At 34.8% G+C, this 21358-nt stretch overlaps 1 protein-coding gene across 1 annotated transcript; it reads right to left on the bottom strand.

The window, feature by feature from the left end:
* Positions 1-13187: 13187 nt before the first annotated feature.
* On the bottom strand, positions 13188-20381 carry LOC149782777 (uncharacterized). The gene is made up of 2 exons (XM_089934925.1): positions 20237-20381; positions 13188-15458 (listed from the first exon to the last, which is right to left on the bottom strand). The coding sequence occupies exon 2, from the start codon at positions 15429-15431 to the stop codon at positions 13635-13637; it is 1797 nt and encodes a 598-aa protein (XP_089791051.1). The 5' UTR covers positions 15432-15458; positions 20237-20381; the 3' UTR covers positions 13188-13634.
* Between the last annotated feature and the right edge of the window lie 977 nt (positions 20382-21358).

Genomic DNA, 21358 nt, shown 5'->3' with positions numbered 1-21358 from the left:
ACACGAGGGCATGATTTATATAAATTTTATATCTAAATAAACCTAAAGACATTTGACCATGACCTTCGAACTTTAGATTGGAGAACCAATAGGGAGATGCCCGTTTCGAAGTGTAATGAAACATTAATACAAATAATATATTAGTGCGGGAAACTATTTCAAGATCAATTAAGAGGGTAATGAATGAAATTTTGTCGAGCACATGTCGCATAGGGTATTAGCGTAGGTCAGAAACACACTCAGTACCTGATTTGACTGGGCACAGCCCGCTTTAAGGTATATTTGCGTTTAAGGCTTTTTTCCTGGGTGTATTGATGCCGTAGCAAATCTTTACAATACCTAGAGTAAACAGTCATGAAAAGACACTACTCTATTAGCCTGCATGTCTCGACATTTTAACAGGTCAGATTTACCATGCAGGAAATGACAAATTACATGTTTTTAAAACCTTAACTAAGAACTACATTACATTCCTGGAAAGACAGTTCTTTTTATAGCCGAAGAGGAAATCTTTTGGGATAACTTTTCATTATACATTGAATTGCACAGTGACCACCCGTTATATGAAAAGGAAATGCTCACTTCACGTAAACAAATCCCGAAAGGTGATGATTTCGTTAGAGATATCAATCCAGTTTACAGCTTCGATGACCTTCATTACATCAATTTTACAAGAGTTCTAACTATTGTGAACAACAGGTAATATAAATGTGCTTTTGTATTACATGCCAAACATACTTATGCAGTTATAATAATATGCAATAAGTTGATACTTACAAAATATATACTTCAAATCCCTTACAACTGTAAGCGCCCGAATTGTCCGGTGTGTTCAAGTACTCTGATTTAACTGCTAAGTGCAGTTGCTATAAACAAACGCACCATTTACTCCATATAACTTATTAGATAGTCGGAGCCGGTGATTGTGTTAGATTTCAAGAACATATATTAATAACCAAAAATTAGACCTGAGTCAGGTGTTGGTTAAAGTTAATGTTCCCTTTGGTGGCATTTTCAACTCGTGATTGGCTATACAATGGCAAGTAAATAATTTGGGGCCTTTCCCAGGGACACACTGTGTCAGCCGACCTAGGCTGAACTGTGCAGATATCAAAGTCTTGGATTAGGAGTAAGATGCCCCCTAACAAGGCCACAAAGCTTGACAATAAATGTCGATGAAAAGGATAATTAAAAATAAAACTTCAAGCATGTGTTCAAAAGAATAAAGCCCTAGTTAATACAAGTTCTTACAACAAAACAAGAAAGAAAAAACTAAGGTTGAGACAATTTTGCAATATAGTAACTAGAATTTCATCAAAGCTAGGAAATCTCTCAAGTTTATAAATATTCAATTTAACTTCTTTTGTCTGTAACTTTTTAGACACTTTGATGTACAGACAATGCAATAGACAGCAATACACTGCCCATAACGTCGATGGATATATATAAAATCCCCTATTGTTAAAACTTTGCTTGATCCCCTCCCCATGTTAAAGTTATTTACAAAGCTGGCATATACCAAAATATTATTTTCCTGCTTTAATTTCCATTACTACGTCAACGTCAATCTTACTTGGTATAATAACAGCCTTAATCCATCTTTATGTCAAAGGATTTTAATTTATAGCCTTGCATAAGAGGGATCACGATGGTATACTTTATCTAAATTTAAAATCTAAAAATCATGGAGACCGTTGATCATGACCTTTGAAATTTAGATTTAAGAAACAGTAAGGAGATGCCCTTTCTTTAAGTGGATTCAAACATTAAGGCAAATAATACATTAGTGCGGGAACCTATTTATAGATCAGTTATGAGGGTAATTAATTATATCGTGCACATATCGCAACTATATGATATTTCCAATAAACAAACGGACCATTCACTCCAGGGAACATCTTAGATGTAGAGTAACCTACTGGGATATGAATAGTTGAATTAACTTGCCTGATCTTTGTTATTAGTAGCAATTACTTCCTGGACTTTTTAGAGTGCTCAGAGAACTTCCCTTCAATTGGTATACCTTATTCGTTTGGTTTCTTCTGACACAAAGGTTGATTCAAATAACACCTAAGGATGAATAAGGAACATTGTTCTGCGTAGTCCAACTGCAAAACTTTAAGACGCTTATATTTTTTCGCAGACTTAAAGACAAATATATTCAACAAAATACCCAGCTAATATTTTTAATGTTCCAAATTAAAATGAAGTTAGTTTTGTTCAATCAACATATGTCCCCTTTAATTCTAATTCTGGACAATTAAATTTACAATTAGTAAAACATATCACTTTGTTATTTGTTTTAATATAAACCTTATTATCGTTTAGTTGAAGTCGTCCGTGACTAAACAATCTAGCTTACATTCTTTATTGGCGGTTGGGGATGTCAAGGTAAGCACTTTCGATTCAATCAATTTGTCAGGATTGTAAAGATACCGATCAACGTAAGAGTGCATCAGTCACTAAGTTCGTTAGCTCTGTTAAGCACATTGAAACAGACCAATCAATACTCCTAATGATACGGTTGATAATTTACACAACTTCTCTTGGCACACACAAAAAATAACACTTTTACAATGTAAAAAAATATATTTCTCAGTTTTGTCTGTTTTTCAGTGTTTGTCCACAAGGTTTACAAAAAAGTCCTACTTGTTCGATATTAGCGATGCTACTGTTTCCTTCTTTGATTTTTATGTCGTTTAAGTAATGGTAATGACAAGATAATTATACAGAGGCATACGCAGATAATGATAGACATCTCTCTATATGTGGGACATGATGAGACTCATTGAAAAATTTCGAATTACAGAAAGACTATCCCTGAGTCAGCCGTCTGAAAAAGGGAAAATATAAAAACCTTACTTTTCTTAACAATTTATAAACAAATTTCAATTTGTATGCCTGCAAGTGTGAATGAAATGTAATCTAAAAGTCAGGAAAATCTTGAATTAATAAATAAATGATGCCTGAGATGTGGTAGGCATTACTGTTGCTATCGCATTTATTGCACATGCATATTTTGTCTGCTTATTGACAGACACTAACTATAATGCTTAAAATAGGATTGTTTACAATTTGTTTCCCCCACCCCAAATACTTATCCACTCATACATTCTTCCTAATAGTGCAGAATGAAGAACAGCTCATGATAGCACACGTTATGTCGATATCATGTTTCATATATGACATTGGCATGTCCTTATTTAATCATGCAATTTCAAATTACGTATTTATTGATCAGTTAATATTGACATACCAGGACCGCACCGAGTTGTACAGTACCCATAATGCAGTACACTTTTTTGTATTTACGAGGGGGGGGGGTTACCCATGTGATTCTTTAATTGCCTCTTATAACTGTTATAAAGAACGTCTTTCATTCGAAAAAAAAATCATGCTACATTTGGGGGGTAATTCAAATCAGCTGTTATTTCCTTGAACCTTACTCATGATCTGTATTTAATTGCATCGAGAATTCTTTTTGTAGTGGGATAGATCTGGTTTGATATGAGAAGTTAGACACTGTCTGTGATTCTAGTATTTCATGAAAATATCTTTACGAAGTAAGAATATTTCATTACCATTTCGCCATAGTGAATATGAAAACGTTGTCAAGAGAGAGAGAGAGAGAGAGAGAGGGGTGGGGTGGGGAGAGAAACAATGTTGTGGTCGGTAGTAATGTTAATTAAAGCAGAATAATAGCTTAGATCAACTGTAAATACATTAAAATCACTTTAATTATCTCTAGTTAGTTCGTCTTTTCGCTTCGTTTATATTCCACACTAATTTCATGCTTCGGTACCTGAATGGCTGAGCGCTCTGCGTTCACAAAGCTAATCCAGTCTTTGTAGTGCTCTATTCTTGTTTCATTTTATTTTATCATCTTTCATATTTAAGTCACAAGTGTGTCTTATATTTATTTAATCAACGGGAATAAAACTAGAAGCTCAAAAATGAAACCAATCAACTTATCAATTTGTAAAGGCGCTTGGGAATAGCGACTAAGGTACATAACTACAATTTGCAGAGAACACATTGGGCAGGAATGTAAGGAGTTCTTTCACTCAGTCAATACACAATTGCTTATAGTCAGTTTCTGCCCCTTTGACACACAAACACACACACAAATATATAAAGCATGCGATGAGCATGGGCTGTCCATTAGCCTAAAGAAAACAAACGTGATGGATCAGGACGCGGACTCCCAAGCATCATCATCAACAACTATGAACATCGCCACAGCCCACAGCAGACGCTGTACAACCACCAACTGGGACATCTCTCATGAGCGCACTTCCATCGTCTTTCGAGACTAACAGATTGCAGCTGTATATATTTATCTATCTATCAATCTATCTACCTATGGATATATATATATATATATATATATATATATATATATATATATATATATATATATATATATATATATATATATATATATATATATATATATATAGAGAGAGAGAGAGAGAGAGAGAGAGAGAGAGAGAGAGAGAGCGTATTGTATATATTGTTAGAATTTGTTGACATCAAATGAAACACATCCTATTCAACACACCGTATATAGTGAACAACATCAATTCATCTAATAAAGCCGTCATAACATCCGATGTAGAGACCCATACTCCACACATACTTTCCATTACCCCACATATGCTCTCCGGCACGCTGTATATAGTGACCAATACGCCATTCTATGTCATCAATGCGACGTGTGTAGAGATGAATGCCCTACAGTTACTATCCCCAAAAAGAACATGTGTAGTAAACACTACCCGACACTTACTATCCAACACGCCGTGTATTGTGTCCAAAAAGGCATATTCTACCATTAACCCGCCAACAGGCGGTGTTTAGTGGCCAATCCTTAATCATGCACTACCAATCATCACACACTATTCCATCAATATGCCATGTGTATGAATCAACACAGTCATCTACTATTCAACGCCCTTCATTATACCGTCAACACGTCTTATCAATAAAATTAATGGTGGCAGTTTGAGTAAGTTTGTGTATATTGTACTGACATAATAAATATATATAATCAAGACACCTAACTCATAATAACAATAAAATGAACACAGCTAATTCTGAAACTATTGCATATTCAACTAGAGGCGAGAAATATCAGAAAGAAAATAAGAAAGATTGAACTAAACAAAAGCTAGTACTAAAAGTGCGAAACTTTCAATGATTTTAGCAGAGATTAAAATATCCGGAAAAAAGATAGGGTAGATACTAAAATAATAACAAAATTCCTAAGGAAGTATGGAATTCAGACGATACTTAAAAAATCTCGCCAAATAAATACAAGCTGTACATTTGAGAAAGATAAACAATGGACACATATTGTCAAACTTAACATAGACTGAGAAATATTCAGACTAATTTAAACAAAATTTACGACTAAAATAAATTTTAACGTCTTAATATTTGTTTGAAAATTGTGACAGTTGTGAATGATATGTATGACAGAAATAAATCTCACTGTTTTGACTGACAAGCACCTCACAGTGACCAAAGAAAAGGGTAAAATGACCAGCACGAAGTCATCTATTATTCAACATCCTAGAGGTACTATCACACATACTATCGGATAAGTCGTTATTGTTTCAGTATCTTATATTGTTACGGATATCTCCATTATATAATAAGTTATAATATAGTTTAATTTAAGTAGCTAGGCGAATGACTTTTTTCTTCATTCTTTACTTCTGTGGGAGGCATGTAAAGAATGAGTATATATATGTTTTTTCCCCAAAAGTTGATTTCTAAGATTACATGACAGATACTTTACGTAAACTTCATTTGGCAAACAATTTACATTTTTGCAATGCAAACGCGCCGTCTGGAGGGAGTATAGCAGAGGGTGGTGGTGAATAGACGGCTGGTTGTAACGGCCCTTTGCAATGTTGAAATGTTAAACATCAATAGACTGGAAGATGGTTGAAAATATCGTGCCGTTGGAGACCCTTTTATTCTAGGCCTCAAACCATTGCAATTTCACTTCATTAATTATCAATAATTATCACATCGCAAGTTATTGTTCTTCCTTCTAATGAAATAAACATCGTGACAAGAAAAGGAATAATGTATATGCTCACTTTATTTATGATTCAACCTGAGAAATAGAACACACTTATCATCAGCCGATATATAGATCTGCAAAATGCAACTTCTGTACAAATCTTTGCGATGATTTACATTTGTTCTATGTGCCTCGACCTATTTATTCAATAGCTTTTCAAACCAATGTCCAACTTGCTTGATATTAGCTATGCTGCTGTAGAGCACTTTTACATCATTTCATTTAGGCAATATCATTTACAGGAGAATTATACAGACCACAGTGGACACAGTTAAGATGTGTATCACATGCATACTCTTATGTATGGGAAATTGCTCGTGTGTGTGTGTGTGTGTGTGTGTGTGTGTGTGTGATTCGGATTTTTAAGGTAGCTTTAACAAAGTCATATAGCTACGATGTCTGCAGTGTGGTAGTTCATAGTGATGCAAAATTACATATATCAATTTCATATTGCTGTAGGTTACAATGGCATAAGCAAATTTCATACTGTTACATCCAAATGATATATATATGTTCCCTCTCCATCTCTCTCTCTCTCTTTCTCTTGCTACTGATGTATCACAATGTTAAATCGGTAGAACTAACTCAAGAAGGTAAACGTCATAAATTCAGAAATCACTTATCCATGAAAAAAGGCATGTGTTAGTATTGCAATCACATTTGTTATAAACACATGACGATTTTAAATTCACCTTAATAAAGTCTATTTCACCCCATGCCTCATCCAAATTACATCACAGATAATTCATGAGAGGTATGACGGTTAGGTTTCTTTGAGGTATGTGCGAAAATCACTTTAAAATATTCAATAAATTACACTTATTTTACCTTCTTGTGAGCAGTATTGTTTTCGTTATCTAACATTTAGTACGTAATATTGTCAATTTAACAATACCATTCATTTCACTCTCACTTTGAAATGCATTTTGACTAATGTAGAACTGTAGGACTATTGTCAGATGAAAGTTGATATAAGGTCCTTTGTTGCACAGGCAACGTGATAGATCAAAGACAATCCAACCAAAGGAGAGACGGAGACCAATTATGGTGCGTAAGGAGTAATTCGGGATAAAATGGATTCAAACGGATATTAAATTTACGTCATAAGTTTGTACTAAGATGCGGTCGAAGGCGATATTGGGTAAAATGGAAATTCAGCACTGACGTTATGAAGTTCATCTACTATCCAACATCGCTCAACATACACTCTCTCTCTCTCTCTCTCTCTGTGACTCTCGCTGTCTTTATGTCTCTCTCTCCATACAGAATACAGGAATAACAGTTATGATGGAATGAACTGCTCTGTGTCAGACTCAAACGGGAGTGTGTATATATATATATATATATATATATATATATATATATATATATATATATATATATATATATATATATATATATATATATATATATATATATATATATATACCGTAACTCAGTGGGCTCATTTTAGAAAAATATTAAATTCATTTAGGGGTGAACATGTTGAAGAAAGTGAAGCGTCATGAGAGCTTTTGTCAGAAGATGGGATCCACCTATGATACGGCCACAACCACAACCGCAACCACGGCTTTAATTACCAAGTCAAGATGCTGCAGAAGAAAGCCCGAGGACGTAAATACCTTGGGCAATCACCGACACACAAAAAGAAAAAGAACGTAAACTTGAGGAATTATGAGGTTTAAAAACTTATGTTTTCAGCAGACACTGATGCGTACTGGCATACTATTGAAGTTCCCTCTGCCACGTACTACAGAGAATCGATCGATGAAGACAATCGACTTCGAATTTCAGTGTTGACTTGCAAAGATTCCAAAATTTCTGTACGTGCTCATGAGCCCACATACAGGTCTGTCATTACCGTTGAATCTCAAACGTATGCAGTTGACATCACACTGTAATAATTAAGAGCAGTTTTAGGTTGGAATGGCAAAATACCAGATGATAATGATGTGGGAAATCATATCGCGCCTGTCATTGTTGGAATTACTTCCAGAACACATCAGTGTAACTTGTGACATCAGTGATATGTATGAAGCAGGTCTAAACACTTTGTTTCAGTTTTCACCAAACACAGAGCCAGGTGATTTAATATCGATTACTCCCTCAGCACCTCTGTATCAACCACGTCATAAAAATCGGCAGACACATATTCGTTTTCCCATTGTAGATCAAGACGGACAATTTGATTTGCGCTGTGAAATATTGATGATATCTAAAACGCGGCTCGTTCTGGTTAGTGGGGCCAAACAAAAACACACCTCACTGATATTAAAATTATCCAGGTCAGAAGAGGCATAAATACAAAAGACTGGTGGAATAGATTCATTCCTTGTAGTCATTCTAGCATTGTTGGCAGCAGCAGCTCCAGCGGCTGCAAAGGCTGCTGCGTTAAGAGCTATAGGAACTGCGTCAGGAATTGCTCTCAAAAAGGCAGTCGGTGACCGTATAGAAAAGGAAGAAGCCTTCGATTACATTGCATGAGCCATCAGGCAGAGGTCTTAGATTACCCGGTCGCAAAAGATCACGCCATTGACTCGTGAAACTAGCATTGTCAATCTGAATTTATCAAACAGGACATTGCTCTTACTGGGTGCATAAGTGGTAACATCTCAACATAGTTTGTATTTTGAATCGTATGGACATGCACCGCCAGTTGAAATCGCAAACCACAAACACTTATTGATGTCACGTGATATTATATTATACAAAATATATATTTACATTTATGGTCGTAACTTTGTTCGACCACACGCTGCTCATGTACATCTGAGCCGATTTGCCACCAAAGCGGATTTGTCTGAGTTTGTTGGTCGTGTTGTTCTTGGTGTTTGATCATGGTGAGCTTGTGATTTTTGAAGTTAAAACTGGCAAACTGAAAACATCAAACTTAGACATTCAAGACAGTATTGACCGACAACGGTGATATCAGAGACAACGTTGTTTCGGTTGCATTTATTCAAGACAATACGTGCAAGGAGAAATCGCACATGTGCCTACACCACCGTGTGTAATAAGGTCACGGAGTAATGTATTATTAATCAAAGAAGGAGAAAGGTAATCTGACACAACCTCAGTAAACGATCGACATATTTGATCTTCTCTTCATGCAAATAGCTTTAATATACACAAAGGATGCTTCTTAACGGTGCGCGAGACCTAACAATAGTAGTTCATGGTGACTAAAACCAAAGACACGTGGGGTCAAATGGGAATGCTGACTTGATTTTCTAACAGTAATATCAAAACTTACCAGGTCAAGCTGTATTGAAATGGTTCCTAAGATAAAAATCAGTTTGAAGCACTCAAAGTTTATCCTGAAGTGTACGTAACCGTCTTTGTGGTTTGCGTTTAAGATTAGATTATAGCATTGTTTATTATTAATGGAATCTGAGCGCGGTAATGAAGTTGCAGAATCTACCGACGGAGTGGTGGATCAGCTGGCAGCGGACGTTAACATTGATAATAGTTTTGCTCCACTTCTCGAGGAATATCAAAGTAGTGTTACCAAGCCTTCGTACGAACTACAATATAATTGTGTTACGGCTAAAGTAAAAATTGCTATTTAGAATAACCGTGATGAACCACAACCAAATGAGGTCAGCTTGAAATCTTCGCCAATACTCGTGAAAATACTCAGTCGCTATATTCATCAGCAGATGAAAAACCTCTCCTGGATTGCTTTTACAATTGTTAAGTATCCTTTACCGATGTATCCACCCGGGTAACGTTCACCAAAGAATATTTTACACCAACACTGACTCAGCTGAGACAAAAACGATCTCGACTGTTACGCAACAAGGACGCACTTAACCTGGTAACCGCTACTGGGCAGCAACTATCGTTCGATGTTAAAGGTTCTGGCATAATCGGTGTGTTTTTGAATGGGAAGAGTGCCATATCACCAGAACGTACAATCGACACAGATTTAAGTATTCCCGAGGCAAAGGTTTTTCATAACTGCATGACAATTGTGCATGTAAAAAAGAATATCTGGCTAGAAGTGCATGTGCGTTATGCGCCTGTGTTCGATGATGAGACTGTACAAGGTCTGTCTGTCATGCAACCAAAATATGCGATTGTCTTATTAATGACGTGAAAAATAATCGAAGCGGAACAAAAGCTGCGAAATAAAATTATCAAGAAAACCACGCTGATCGGGAAATACAAATGCGGGTGTTTCGTCGTAGATGCTTTCTGCGGTATTCCTGCGGCAACGACTGTTGGTCTTGGTGTAATTGGAATTACGAAAACATCAATATTGTATACGTACCAGTCGGTACTATTTTCGGTGCCATATCAATAGTAACTGGTATAGTTGATGGTACTAACAAATTAATTTAGAGTGACTGCATTCACGAATACTCGTATTATCCGAATTACTTTCAGTCCATAAGGCAGTCTGAATAAGATCAGTAAATTGTACTCAGCTGCAATGGAAGATAAAATAATCAGTGAGGCTGAGTTTGAAACAATTCTGGCAGAAATGGATAACCACAGACAGTTACACGCAAAAATAACAAACAGCCTGGATTTAGATGCAGAAAAAAACCGAATGTAAAGCACGGGTATTGATCGAAATACATTAGTTGCTAAACAGTACATTCATTTACTTGTTTCGGTCTGCTAGCAGCGTGTATTGATCGCTTCCATAGGCGTGTCTGAATAAGTATGTACTCTGCGGATTTTTTGTTTCTACAATCACAGCAGAGTAGTCGGTAGAGTCGATGATGGGTGGAAGGGCCACAAAGAAGGCCAGTGGAGCAAGACACTCACTTACACACTACTATCGGACTATTGAGAGAGAGAGAGAGAGAGTGGGTGAGCGTGTGTGCATCTGAATATCAGACTCCGAATTTCAATAACAAAAACGACAAAGGATAAACACTTAAATATGTATTCTTGTTGAAAAAATTTACAATTAAAATTCAAATACGCATTACAAAACGTCAACAGGAATGTAATTAGTTAGAAATTATCATAAATTGCCAGCACAAATTTGAAATAAACGAAATCTAAGGAATAATAGACGTACGACATGTCGTCCAAAATTGAAAGAAAGGAAATCGTCTTGCTCAACCCAATCTTTGTAACACCGCACAGGATTGAAGTACGTCGTTGTTATAATATTTCTTTGTCAAGCGTAGATCTAATGTTCTAACAAAATACCTCTATATTATTGTCTGGGTCGTCTCTCTGTGTATGTCTGTCTGTCTATCTGTCTCTGTCTCTGTCTCTCTCTTGATAGTCAAATAACATCTGAGGTATATTGGGTTTCTTAAAATTTTGCAAAAACATACTCCATTATGGGCTCCATATTCTGTCCGACATTATTTTAATGGGAGAAACAAAATCGTGGATTAGACTGAAGACACAGTGCCAAATATTAATATTCATACCCTGATACAATTTTGAGCTTGTTTGCATTATTTTAAAACCAGACATCTAATCCATTTCTTAAGACACATTGGATAAAATGTTTTCGTCAAATAAAGGGGCGGTTTTATTACAATACGTAAATAAGACTAGTTCGAAAAATCAAGAAACTATTTCTAGTTTGCGTTTCATTTGGATCTTCGTAAAGTTATTGCAATTACGTTCTCCAGCTCAAAAGATAGTTCCTACAAGCGTTCTTTTAAGTCACTCATCTTGGGTTGTGATGTTAAAATATTCATTTAGGATCATGTTCTTGAAAGCATCAGTTGAAGTTAGTTTTGCTTTTACCAAATCGAGTGTTGCTGCTCTCTTTCCTCCTATCTTTGATGTTTCTCTTCCTTGACGTTTTGTTTCATTCTCTCTCAAAACATATTCCTGATGATAAAGCATATTCAAACATGAACTGTTCTCTCACATCAAATTGAAGATATTGCTGTAAAAATTAATACGCAATTATCTACAATACAACAACCAGTTAGCTGCTATCTAGAACCAAACAATAATATCAAAGCTCCGATTTGAGTGACTAGCATTCAATTATCTACAAGTGTCAGGACCAGTGAACTACTATCTGACACCAATACTAAATGACCAAAATACCGTTTGGAAAGGCTAACATCCAAAATACAGTGATCAATTATCCAACACGTAGGCATCTACTCTCAAACACCCAGCTGTATCCTGTCCAGCAGGAATAGTAAAAGTAGTTTTTCTTCACAGTAAAAGTTAGATTCGCCCCTAAATTGGTATGCTGTTGCAACAGTTAAACTTAAGCTTCGTCACTGAAATAGGTGTTACTAGAACAATAAATGTCAGTTCCTCCACAAAAATGTACCCGATTGTAACAGGATAACTGAAAAGAAGAATAAGACTTTTACTGGTGTATTAGCATACAATTTAGTTAGGAAATGACCTTTTATCTTCCGGTTTAATATTAGATGTTCAGTGATGGATGGTAGGTTATTCGGTTTTGCAAAGTAGATAACTGGGTGCTCTGAACTTCAAACGGCCTGTTGATAGCAGTGTGTGGGTGCTGAATAGAAGATCATTGGGTTTTGAATGGTAAATAACTGGATGTTGATCACTCCAAACGGCGTGTTGATTGTATATTATGTATGTTGCATTGTTCCTTTCATTGTTGACAATTGTTATTGGCTGTTCAGTTATTGAGTGAATGCACATGTCGATACACGCATCAACCTTTTGCGTTATTAGTTTTGCCTATTTTATTTTATTTTGTTTTTTTTTGTAATTTCATTGAACAATTGTTTCGCATATCTGAATTAATAAAGTATTAAATATTGATTGCATATCTAATTAATTTCTAATTATTGCAAAATTTGCATACTTGCATTATGCATAAATTTACTTGTTCTATACAATAAATTAAAATATAGTCTATTTCGAACATAACATTTTGAAACTATTTAATCAAATATTTCACAAATACTTCTGATTAACTGAAATCATTTAGGTTCCGGAACCTTTTGTTTCCAAAACTATAGCGTTCTTGTACGCATTAAGAATCTTGTGAGATGCTGCAGTAATACAAGATTAAAAAAGTATAACTTGCATGCATCCAGAAACACAGTGAATATATTTAAATGGAGTTATCCATTCATTTCGTTATTACTAATTTAATTTACACCTGAAAGAATATAGAATATATTATTTTTGCTACGATAACTCAAACATAGTCTTAAATTAGGCTGCATAAAATACAGCCAGGTGTTATGCTTTAAGTAAACCTTAATCACTCATGCTAATGTACTACACGATCACGAATGTTTGTCGAAGCCAACTAGTTTGTTGCAGTGGAATTCAAAGTGAACACTGTTTGACCAAGGTTATTAATAATGCTTACGCCAAGACTTGTAAGTAACGGTGGAACAGAAACATGTCAAAGGTTTCTACAGTACTAAAGAATGAATCCTCACAATACATTCTAGAGTCAGAGAACCAAAGTCCATAGGTGAGAAGCTAGGGTACCATCTATACTGCATATGGAAGTGGACTCTACTCCACTAAAGAATAAAGGTAACTCATATCACTTTAACTTCAAGACTTCCGTAATTTCTGCACTTCCGGCTGCAGAAAACATTTTTCAGACATTATTGATGGCTCGGTCAAATACCTGAAGTATTGTTACATGTGCTACGAACTTGTCGTCTATTATCTCATGATTTGTCACATACAATTTTCCTTCTGCAGTGATGTGCAAACCATACGGACTTAAATCAAGGCAATACGATGCTAGAAACTCTCCTGAAGGGGAAAGTTCTGTAATGCTGTTCTTTTCTGGAACAGCAACATATATATTTTCACAAGACTCAATTCCTTTGGGCATTCCATTCGGAAGTTGGTGTTCCCATTTCTTAGCTCCTTTTATGGTAGAGCATACAACTTTTCTTGCGTCCTCGTCCGAAATGTATACAAATCTTCCAGTCATGTCTATTGCCACATGCCTAGGTTTCTGCAGCTGATATTTTATAACGAGACCAAAGCGCTCAATTCTACTAATGACTTTTCCATCAGCGGATGCAATAAGAACGCAGTTATTAGCACACATTGCCAGAATTTGATTTCTGTAATATATACCGAAAATCTCTTCCTCGCAAAGTTTCTGTAGTTGAAATAATTGTGAGGTTTGTACTACCAATATGAACACTCCATTAGCTGTAGCAAGCGCTATTCTGTTACCATCGATGTGGACAATACCTTGAGGGTTCTTAAAATCGATGGAACAGAATGCAAACGTTCCATCTTTTTCGATTACTTGAATGCTGTCGGTGATTGCAGCTGAAACCACAAGTCTGCCATTTGGAAGAGCAACAATGTTCGTCTCTGAATAAAGATTGGACAGTTCCAGGCTACAAAAATGTTCCATTTGGTATTTGCTACTTTCGCCTTTTTTGTTTTCCCTTGTTATGGCACGCGAGTCCCATTTAATTTTTAAACGTCTTGGAAAGATGTTTGGTGTTAAGGATGGACTTTCATCGTCATTATCTGATTTTTGCTGCAAAGTTGAACCTCTGTCTATGTTGAAAGGTTGTCTTGCATTAGCATCCCCTTCCTTCAAAGCCGACGAAGATGAGCCAAATACATTCAGTATACATTGTAAAGTTTCCTGAAAACTATCAGACACTTCATAACTGCAAACATCAGAAGCATACTCAGAATCCATGTCGTCTGAGGACAAATCATTTTGGCCACATGTGCTGTTCCGTGCACTTTCCAATTTGCACTGATCAGTTGCATATCTTTTCGAAATTTTACCAAAGGTTTGAAAACCTTTTAAGACTTCAATAACTTCTTGGTTCTCCTGGTATTGCAAATCACATTCCTGCACATTTGTAGAAACTTTTCTGATTATTTCCGAAATTTCCTTCACACAGCCTTTTCCTCTCCTAAGATCTGAAGTAAGTTGGACACACGATTCATTCTGGATTTTCTCTAACTCAGTTATTAATGAGGACAGTTTTATTTGTACATCTGTCATCTTCGTTAAGAAATCATTGTATAAAGTGTTCTCTTCTAATTCAATTTCTTTGATCTCTTTCAAACTTTCTTCTTCCTTTTCATCCAGTATTTTATTTAATTCTTCCCTGGTGATCTTAATCATTCGCCTGAACTCCATACATTTACCAGTAACATTATCCTTCTGCCTCTTCTTCTCTGCTATTAATACTCCAGCCAGTTCGTTATGTTTTCGTATCTCATCAATTAATTGCTTGCACTCTTTTCTCAGTTCCATCATTCGATCGTCTACGGAAATAACAGACTTTCTGCTTACACATAAAAAATGAACTTTTATCAAGCAATCTCCGCATATTGGAATGTCATGTTCGTTGCAAATATACAACGCCTGCTTGCCGTGATCACTGCATATCGTTTTATCCATCGTGACTTCTTCTGTCGTATATATTTCCTGTAAGTATCAAAATGCAAATTTAGCTTGAGTTTTATAGTGCATGTATGGATATCATAGCATTTGTCAGATGGTACACAAATATAACCTTAAAGGCTGGCATTATTCAAGTTCTTCAGTATGATTTTCTAACTTATGTTTTGCTTCTTGCAAAAAGACATGGAGAGACTAGACTTTATAGAGTTGTTAATGCTTTGTTGTCTGACAGAAAAATCCAGAAGGTCATATTAGTTGGTTGTATACGATATCTTTCTGCCCGTTATGATGGGAAGTGAACACGTGATTTGATGAGGACAGATAGCAATATCCTAGGGGTCGTGTTTAACGAGTTGTTCTGTTCATTTGATTATTTATTATTATATATTTAATAAAATGCCCATCTAGTTTAACGTTGTTGATATCCACCCTTTATTTATCTGAGTTAAGTATACGGTTCACATTTTACTTATATTGTAATCACGTGCTCATGTCTGATCAAATGCTTCTAGCTACGTCTATGTAAAAACGACAACGGAAACGTGGAACGTAACCACGCCGTAAATCTGCTGGCCACCGAGGCAGACAATTATTACAACCCTGTCTACCCAATACCAGTATTGGAAAATCAGTAGATCTAGCTCTCATACAAAGAAAAAAGTTTATAATAAAAATTAAGCAAACAAATCTGAATACATTCAAAGACGTAAAATGTACGGATTAAAAAGATGATCCAGATATTAAAAGGGACGGATAGTGATCTCTAACGTATTACGCTGACAAGAGAGAGAGAGAGAGAGAGAGAGAGAGAGAGAGAGAGAGAGAGAGAAAGAGAGAGAGAGAGAGAGAGATGTCTTGTCAACAAATTATCTTTCACGTAAACAGTGTATTTTAATTCACTCCGAAAAGCATTGTTGTATCATGTACTAGAAATATAATGACATATACACGACTTCCAGAATGAACCTCTCTATTATTTTGTGAGGTATAATATGAAACAGATGAGCCATAAAACCATGGAAATAATTATGACGAATACTACACTTTCAATATTACTCGCCACATGACAGTAACATTGAGAAATTCACAACTAGAACCTTTGATGGAATTTTTGTCTGGCGAATCTTTTCAAACCAATATTCTGAAATTGTACTGATGTATTACATCATATTTTTTAATATCAATATTTCGTTATGTTACTTTGACTGCATGACATTCCATTCTTTCTAACAAAGTTTATCTCACTACTGAGTGAGAATCACTGCATATAGCGGTAAAGCAGCAAGTTTAACTCCACTGTGTTCAGGCTTCATTCATTAAATGTTCAGTACAATGTTCACATTTTTCTTTTTTAAATCAACTTTGCTAGTCTCAGTTTTTCACCCTCGAGATAACTTAAATCAGTTATTCACTCGTAGCAAACAAATATTCTTTTCATTTTATTCTCAAACGTATTTGCTTGCAATATTTGTTACAGACTATTAATGCAGAGTTCTCACTAGCTCACGAGAGATCTCGACTGTTATTGTTTATATTTTGTTGTTTAAGTCTAAATTTTCTCACAAAAAGTAAACAAAAAAATTAACATAATCTTCCTTCCCAATTGAAAGTAAAATAACACATTAAAAAAAATAAGTCGCACCTTCTTGGATTCGAATTCGGTTCGTCTTTAACCGGAAGCGCACTTAATGTTCGATTACGTAAGCGCCTAAGACGGGCTTCAACTTTATTGATCATAATGTCTTTCGTGCCCATTTATGACCAGTGAGAAAATAAATTATTTCATTCCAGTGAATTATCAAGATTATTTCCTCAGCAAATCCAGTAATTCATTGTCTGGCATACAATGTCCACAAGTAGGATGCATGTAGCATTACATTTTCATAGCGATATTGAATTATAGATTTCACTCGTATAATCACACTGAATAATAATAATTAAAAACCAGAACACTTTATCTCGTGGCGCCCAGTTGCCGATTACAACGTATTTCCGTTTCCACGGCCCTAGTCGAATATTCGAAGTGCCTACTAGCATGACCCGCCCCTCCTAGTCGGTCGAAGTATCCTTAGAGAGCTTCTTTATTGCCTGCAGACCCGCAGGTCGCCAAACTTTGGTCGTTCACTGCAAGTGAACCAATATTGTTCACCGAGCCAACGTCACCATCGACAGCAACATACGGGTTGCAAGAAACCCAATCCACAAACAGATTAAAAGATAACTACATGGCCGTGTTGCACAGCTACACACGAGACACGGTTAATTACAAAGGCAACACTATACATTACGCATGTGCGCTCATGAATTGACTTCTTTACACTGTACAGATTAATGCCATACAAACCAAGCTCTTACAACAATCCGTGTCCAACAAGAATAATATCAATTATAACATTACTCATCATTCCATACGTGCAACGTATAATATAACTGAGTCCCTCTGTTCCGTTATAAATATAGTTAACTTGAAAGAGATTTTACTCTATCTGACGTTCTATAACATCGGCCTTAATATCTGCATACTTTGAAACAAATTCAGGAACATTCACTATATAAAAACAATGATACCACATACAAGAGATAGCGAATTTAGAATAAACTTTATATATTCACACACTCCTACAACTAAAGATTTGTGCCGCAAAGGCTATTGGTGAATGCATTTCTCAAAAACAATAAATACCTGGTTTCGTCGGGCAAAGTCCACTTTAAGGTTTTCTGACTTGCATGGATTTCGTTGTCAGGAGCCATTCGTAAAATGGAAAGCTTTCTGACAAAACTAGTTGCATTTTGATAAGACACCGGCAGTTTACTCTGTAGGTACCTTGGTTGTGGTTAAAGTCTAAATCCAGTGAACCTGAGGTAATCGGATTTCTAACTGCAAACACTTTGCTCTTGTAACATTGGGTAAACCAAATTCAGCGTATTGAAATAACTAAAGATGAAACACGGGTAACGCTTTGCGATATAAGTAAAACCAAAGGTTATTTGGATCCTCAACAAATTCACGGTGGTCTGAGATGTATATCGTATGTTTAGTTCAAGCTGGCTCAAGCGGAGTGTATTAAAATATAGTTTGCTTATGTTGTATTTAAATTGATACTACTGGAATCATCATGCAAGTAATCGACGGTCATATGGAAATAAAACATAACGTAGATATATAGATATATTATTACATGAACTGCTTTTAAATGTGTGATGATAGTAAGTTTAATCATAAGTAGCAGTAGAAGTTGGATCATTAGTAATAACAGTAATATCAGTATAGAAGTGATATAAGCAATAGCAGCATAGAAGTAATATGAGTAATAGCAGAATAGAAGTAATAGAAGTAATAACAGTATATAAGTAATAGAACTAATAGCAGTAAGAATTAACAGAAGTAATAGCATTATATAAGTAATAGCAGTATAGAAGTAGTAAAAGTAATATCAGTATAAAAGTAATAGAAGTAATAGCAGCATAGAAGTAATAGCAGTAGCAGCAGTATATGAGTTATAGAAATAATAGCAGTAGAGAGGCAATGGAAGTAATAACAGTATAGAAGTAATAGAAGTAATAACACTATAGAAGTAATAGAAGTAATAGCAGTATTTAAGTAATAGAAGTAATAGCAGTATACAAGTAATAGTAGTAATATCAGTATAGAAGTAATAGCAGTATAGAAGTAATAGAAGTAATAGCAGTATTTAAGTAATAGAAGCATTATCATTATAGAAGTAATAGTAGTAATAGCAGTATAGAATTAATAGCAGAATATAAGTAATAGACATAATAGCAGTATATAAGTAATGGCAGTATAGAAGTAATGGAAGTAATAGAAGTACTATAAGTAAGAGCAGTATAGAAGTAATAGAAGTAATAGCAGTATGGAAGTAATGGAAGTAATAGCAGTAATAGCAGTATAGAAGCAGCAGCAGTTCGTCTGTCATGATTGTTATCATTTAAGATATATTTCAGAAAGGGAAAACACTTTCTGATCTATGCACAGGTTGTATGTAGTACGTGTCACTGAATTTGGTTCAACAATTTAGTACGAGAAACAATATATTATTTTAAACGAAATATTTTTAGATAATATCAACAGACACCCTACTTCCATCAAATGTTAATGCACTGAGATTTCGGTTGCAAAACCAAAGCTACTAACCTCACTATCAAGCATCAAATATCTTGAAAACCAAACGCAGAATCTAGACATTGGCCCTATAACTGTCCGTGCTTTATTGTTTCGAAATTCACACTTTGACAGAAAGCATTTGAGATAATTGGTGTTGAGATTAATTAGTAAAATACCACGCTAGTTGAAATTCATCAATTTCTTCTGGAGTTGTAAGCTTCACGTATTACACATTAGATACACCTATTGAAGTTTGTCATATTAATTCCAAGGTAATTTAGTACTGTTGCACAGCGATTCAGGGGACGGACGCTCTTTGTAATCAAATGCATTAAAGTACATTTTGAAATCTACTGCTAACTTTTCTCATACCTAAGATTATTAACTCCACGCATTATGGAATTATACCATATTCTTAAATCAAATACATAAATAACTTGTCGTCAGTGCTAATAATGTTTAAACGTTCCATATAAATATAATTTAGTCACTCCCAGTATAAAATTAACGTGTTTGCCTTTGGCCATTATCCAACTGATAAAATCAGGCATTTTTAAAAGATTAAAGTAGTTTAAGAAGTACAAACCATACAAACTCTTTAAGATTATTTCATTAGATTAAGGAATAAATCATATGATTAAAAAATGATAGACGGATAGACAAAAGGAATTTTTTTTACCTTAATTGTTAATTTCGCCCTGTCGCACACCTGTTTCACACTGAACGTCGCTAGCAAGTTCCTCGTTGTTCGAGACACGCTTAAATATCTCAAACATCACAATCTACATTAAACAAACAAACCTACGTCCATGCAGCTGTTAATGGTATCTAGTGCAAAGATAGCAGTATAATATATATATATATATATATATATATATATATATATATATATATATATATATATATATATATATATATATATATATATATATATATATATATATAAAAGTGTATATCTCTCTGTATACATATATATGTATATATATATATATGCTGTCTCTCTCTCTCTCTCTCTCTCTATATATATATATATATATATATATATATATAGAGAGAGAGAGAGAGAGAGAGAGAGAGATACAATTATACAAAATACACACCACACAGTATGGAAAGTGAACGGAAAGTGATATATATATATATATATATATATATATATATATATATATATATATATATATATATATATATATATATATATAATAACGGAACGCAATTGCTAATGTTAATAATAACAATAATGTTTACAGCATTTTACAAATTACCAAAATACACGTGCAGAATCTACAAGGATAACGTATGCTGCATATATAAATGCAAATATAACAGAATTTCATACAGCTTATGCAAATATAACATATTTTTAATTACATAGATACATAGCAGGCACAACGTACAAACCTCATGTGGTTGTAAAACTCTTGACATGATCTGAGTGTGGTATCATTGATTTCATGACTGAACATGTTAGGGGTTTACGACAAACATACTCGAAATAACACTCATCTGCATTAAGCTTTATCATGTATCCCCGGAATGATAACTTATTATGTATATAAACTGGTAAACTATAGTGAGGTATGGGTCAGTTTACCATGTCGATATGGATTTTGTAATGCGTGTTCATATCTATTCAGCAAGAACAATATCCCCAGATAGTTTCATATTAACGTTTATTACCAATCACGTGACTAATAATATTACTGTTATTAAGGCAATTTTAATTAGCTAAATTTCCGTTAGAAATGTACACGTATGAGAAGATACTTAGGTAAAGCTTTTGAACCTGTATATTTTTCAT

Source organism: Sinohyriopsis cumingii, chromosome 15 (genome assembly GCF_028554795.1).
Source record: "Sinohyriopsis cumingii isolate HCF-2022 chromosome 15, ASM2855479v2, whole genome shotgun sequence".
NCBI classification, from domain to species: Eukaryota; Metazoa; Mollusca; class Bivalvia; order Unionida; family Unionidae; genus Sinohyriopsis; species Sinohyriopsis cumingii.
This window is presented reverse-complemented; position numbering and strand designations above follow the sequence as displayed.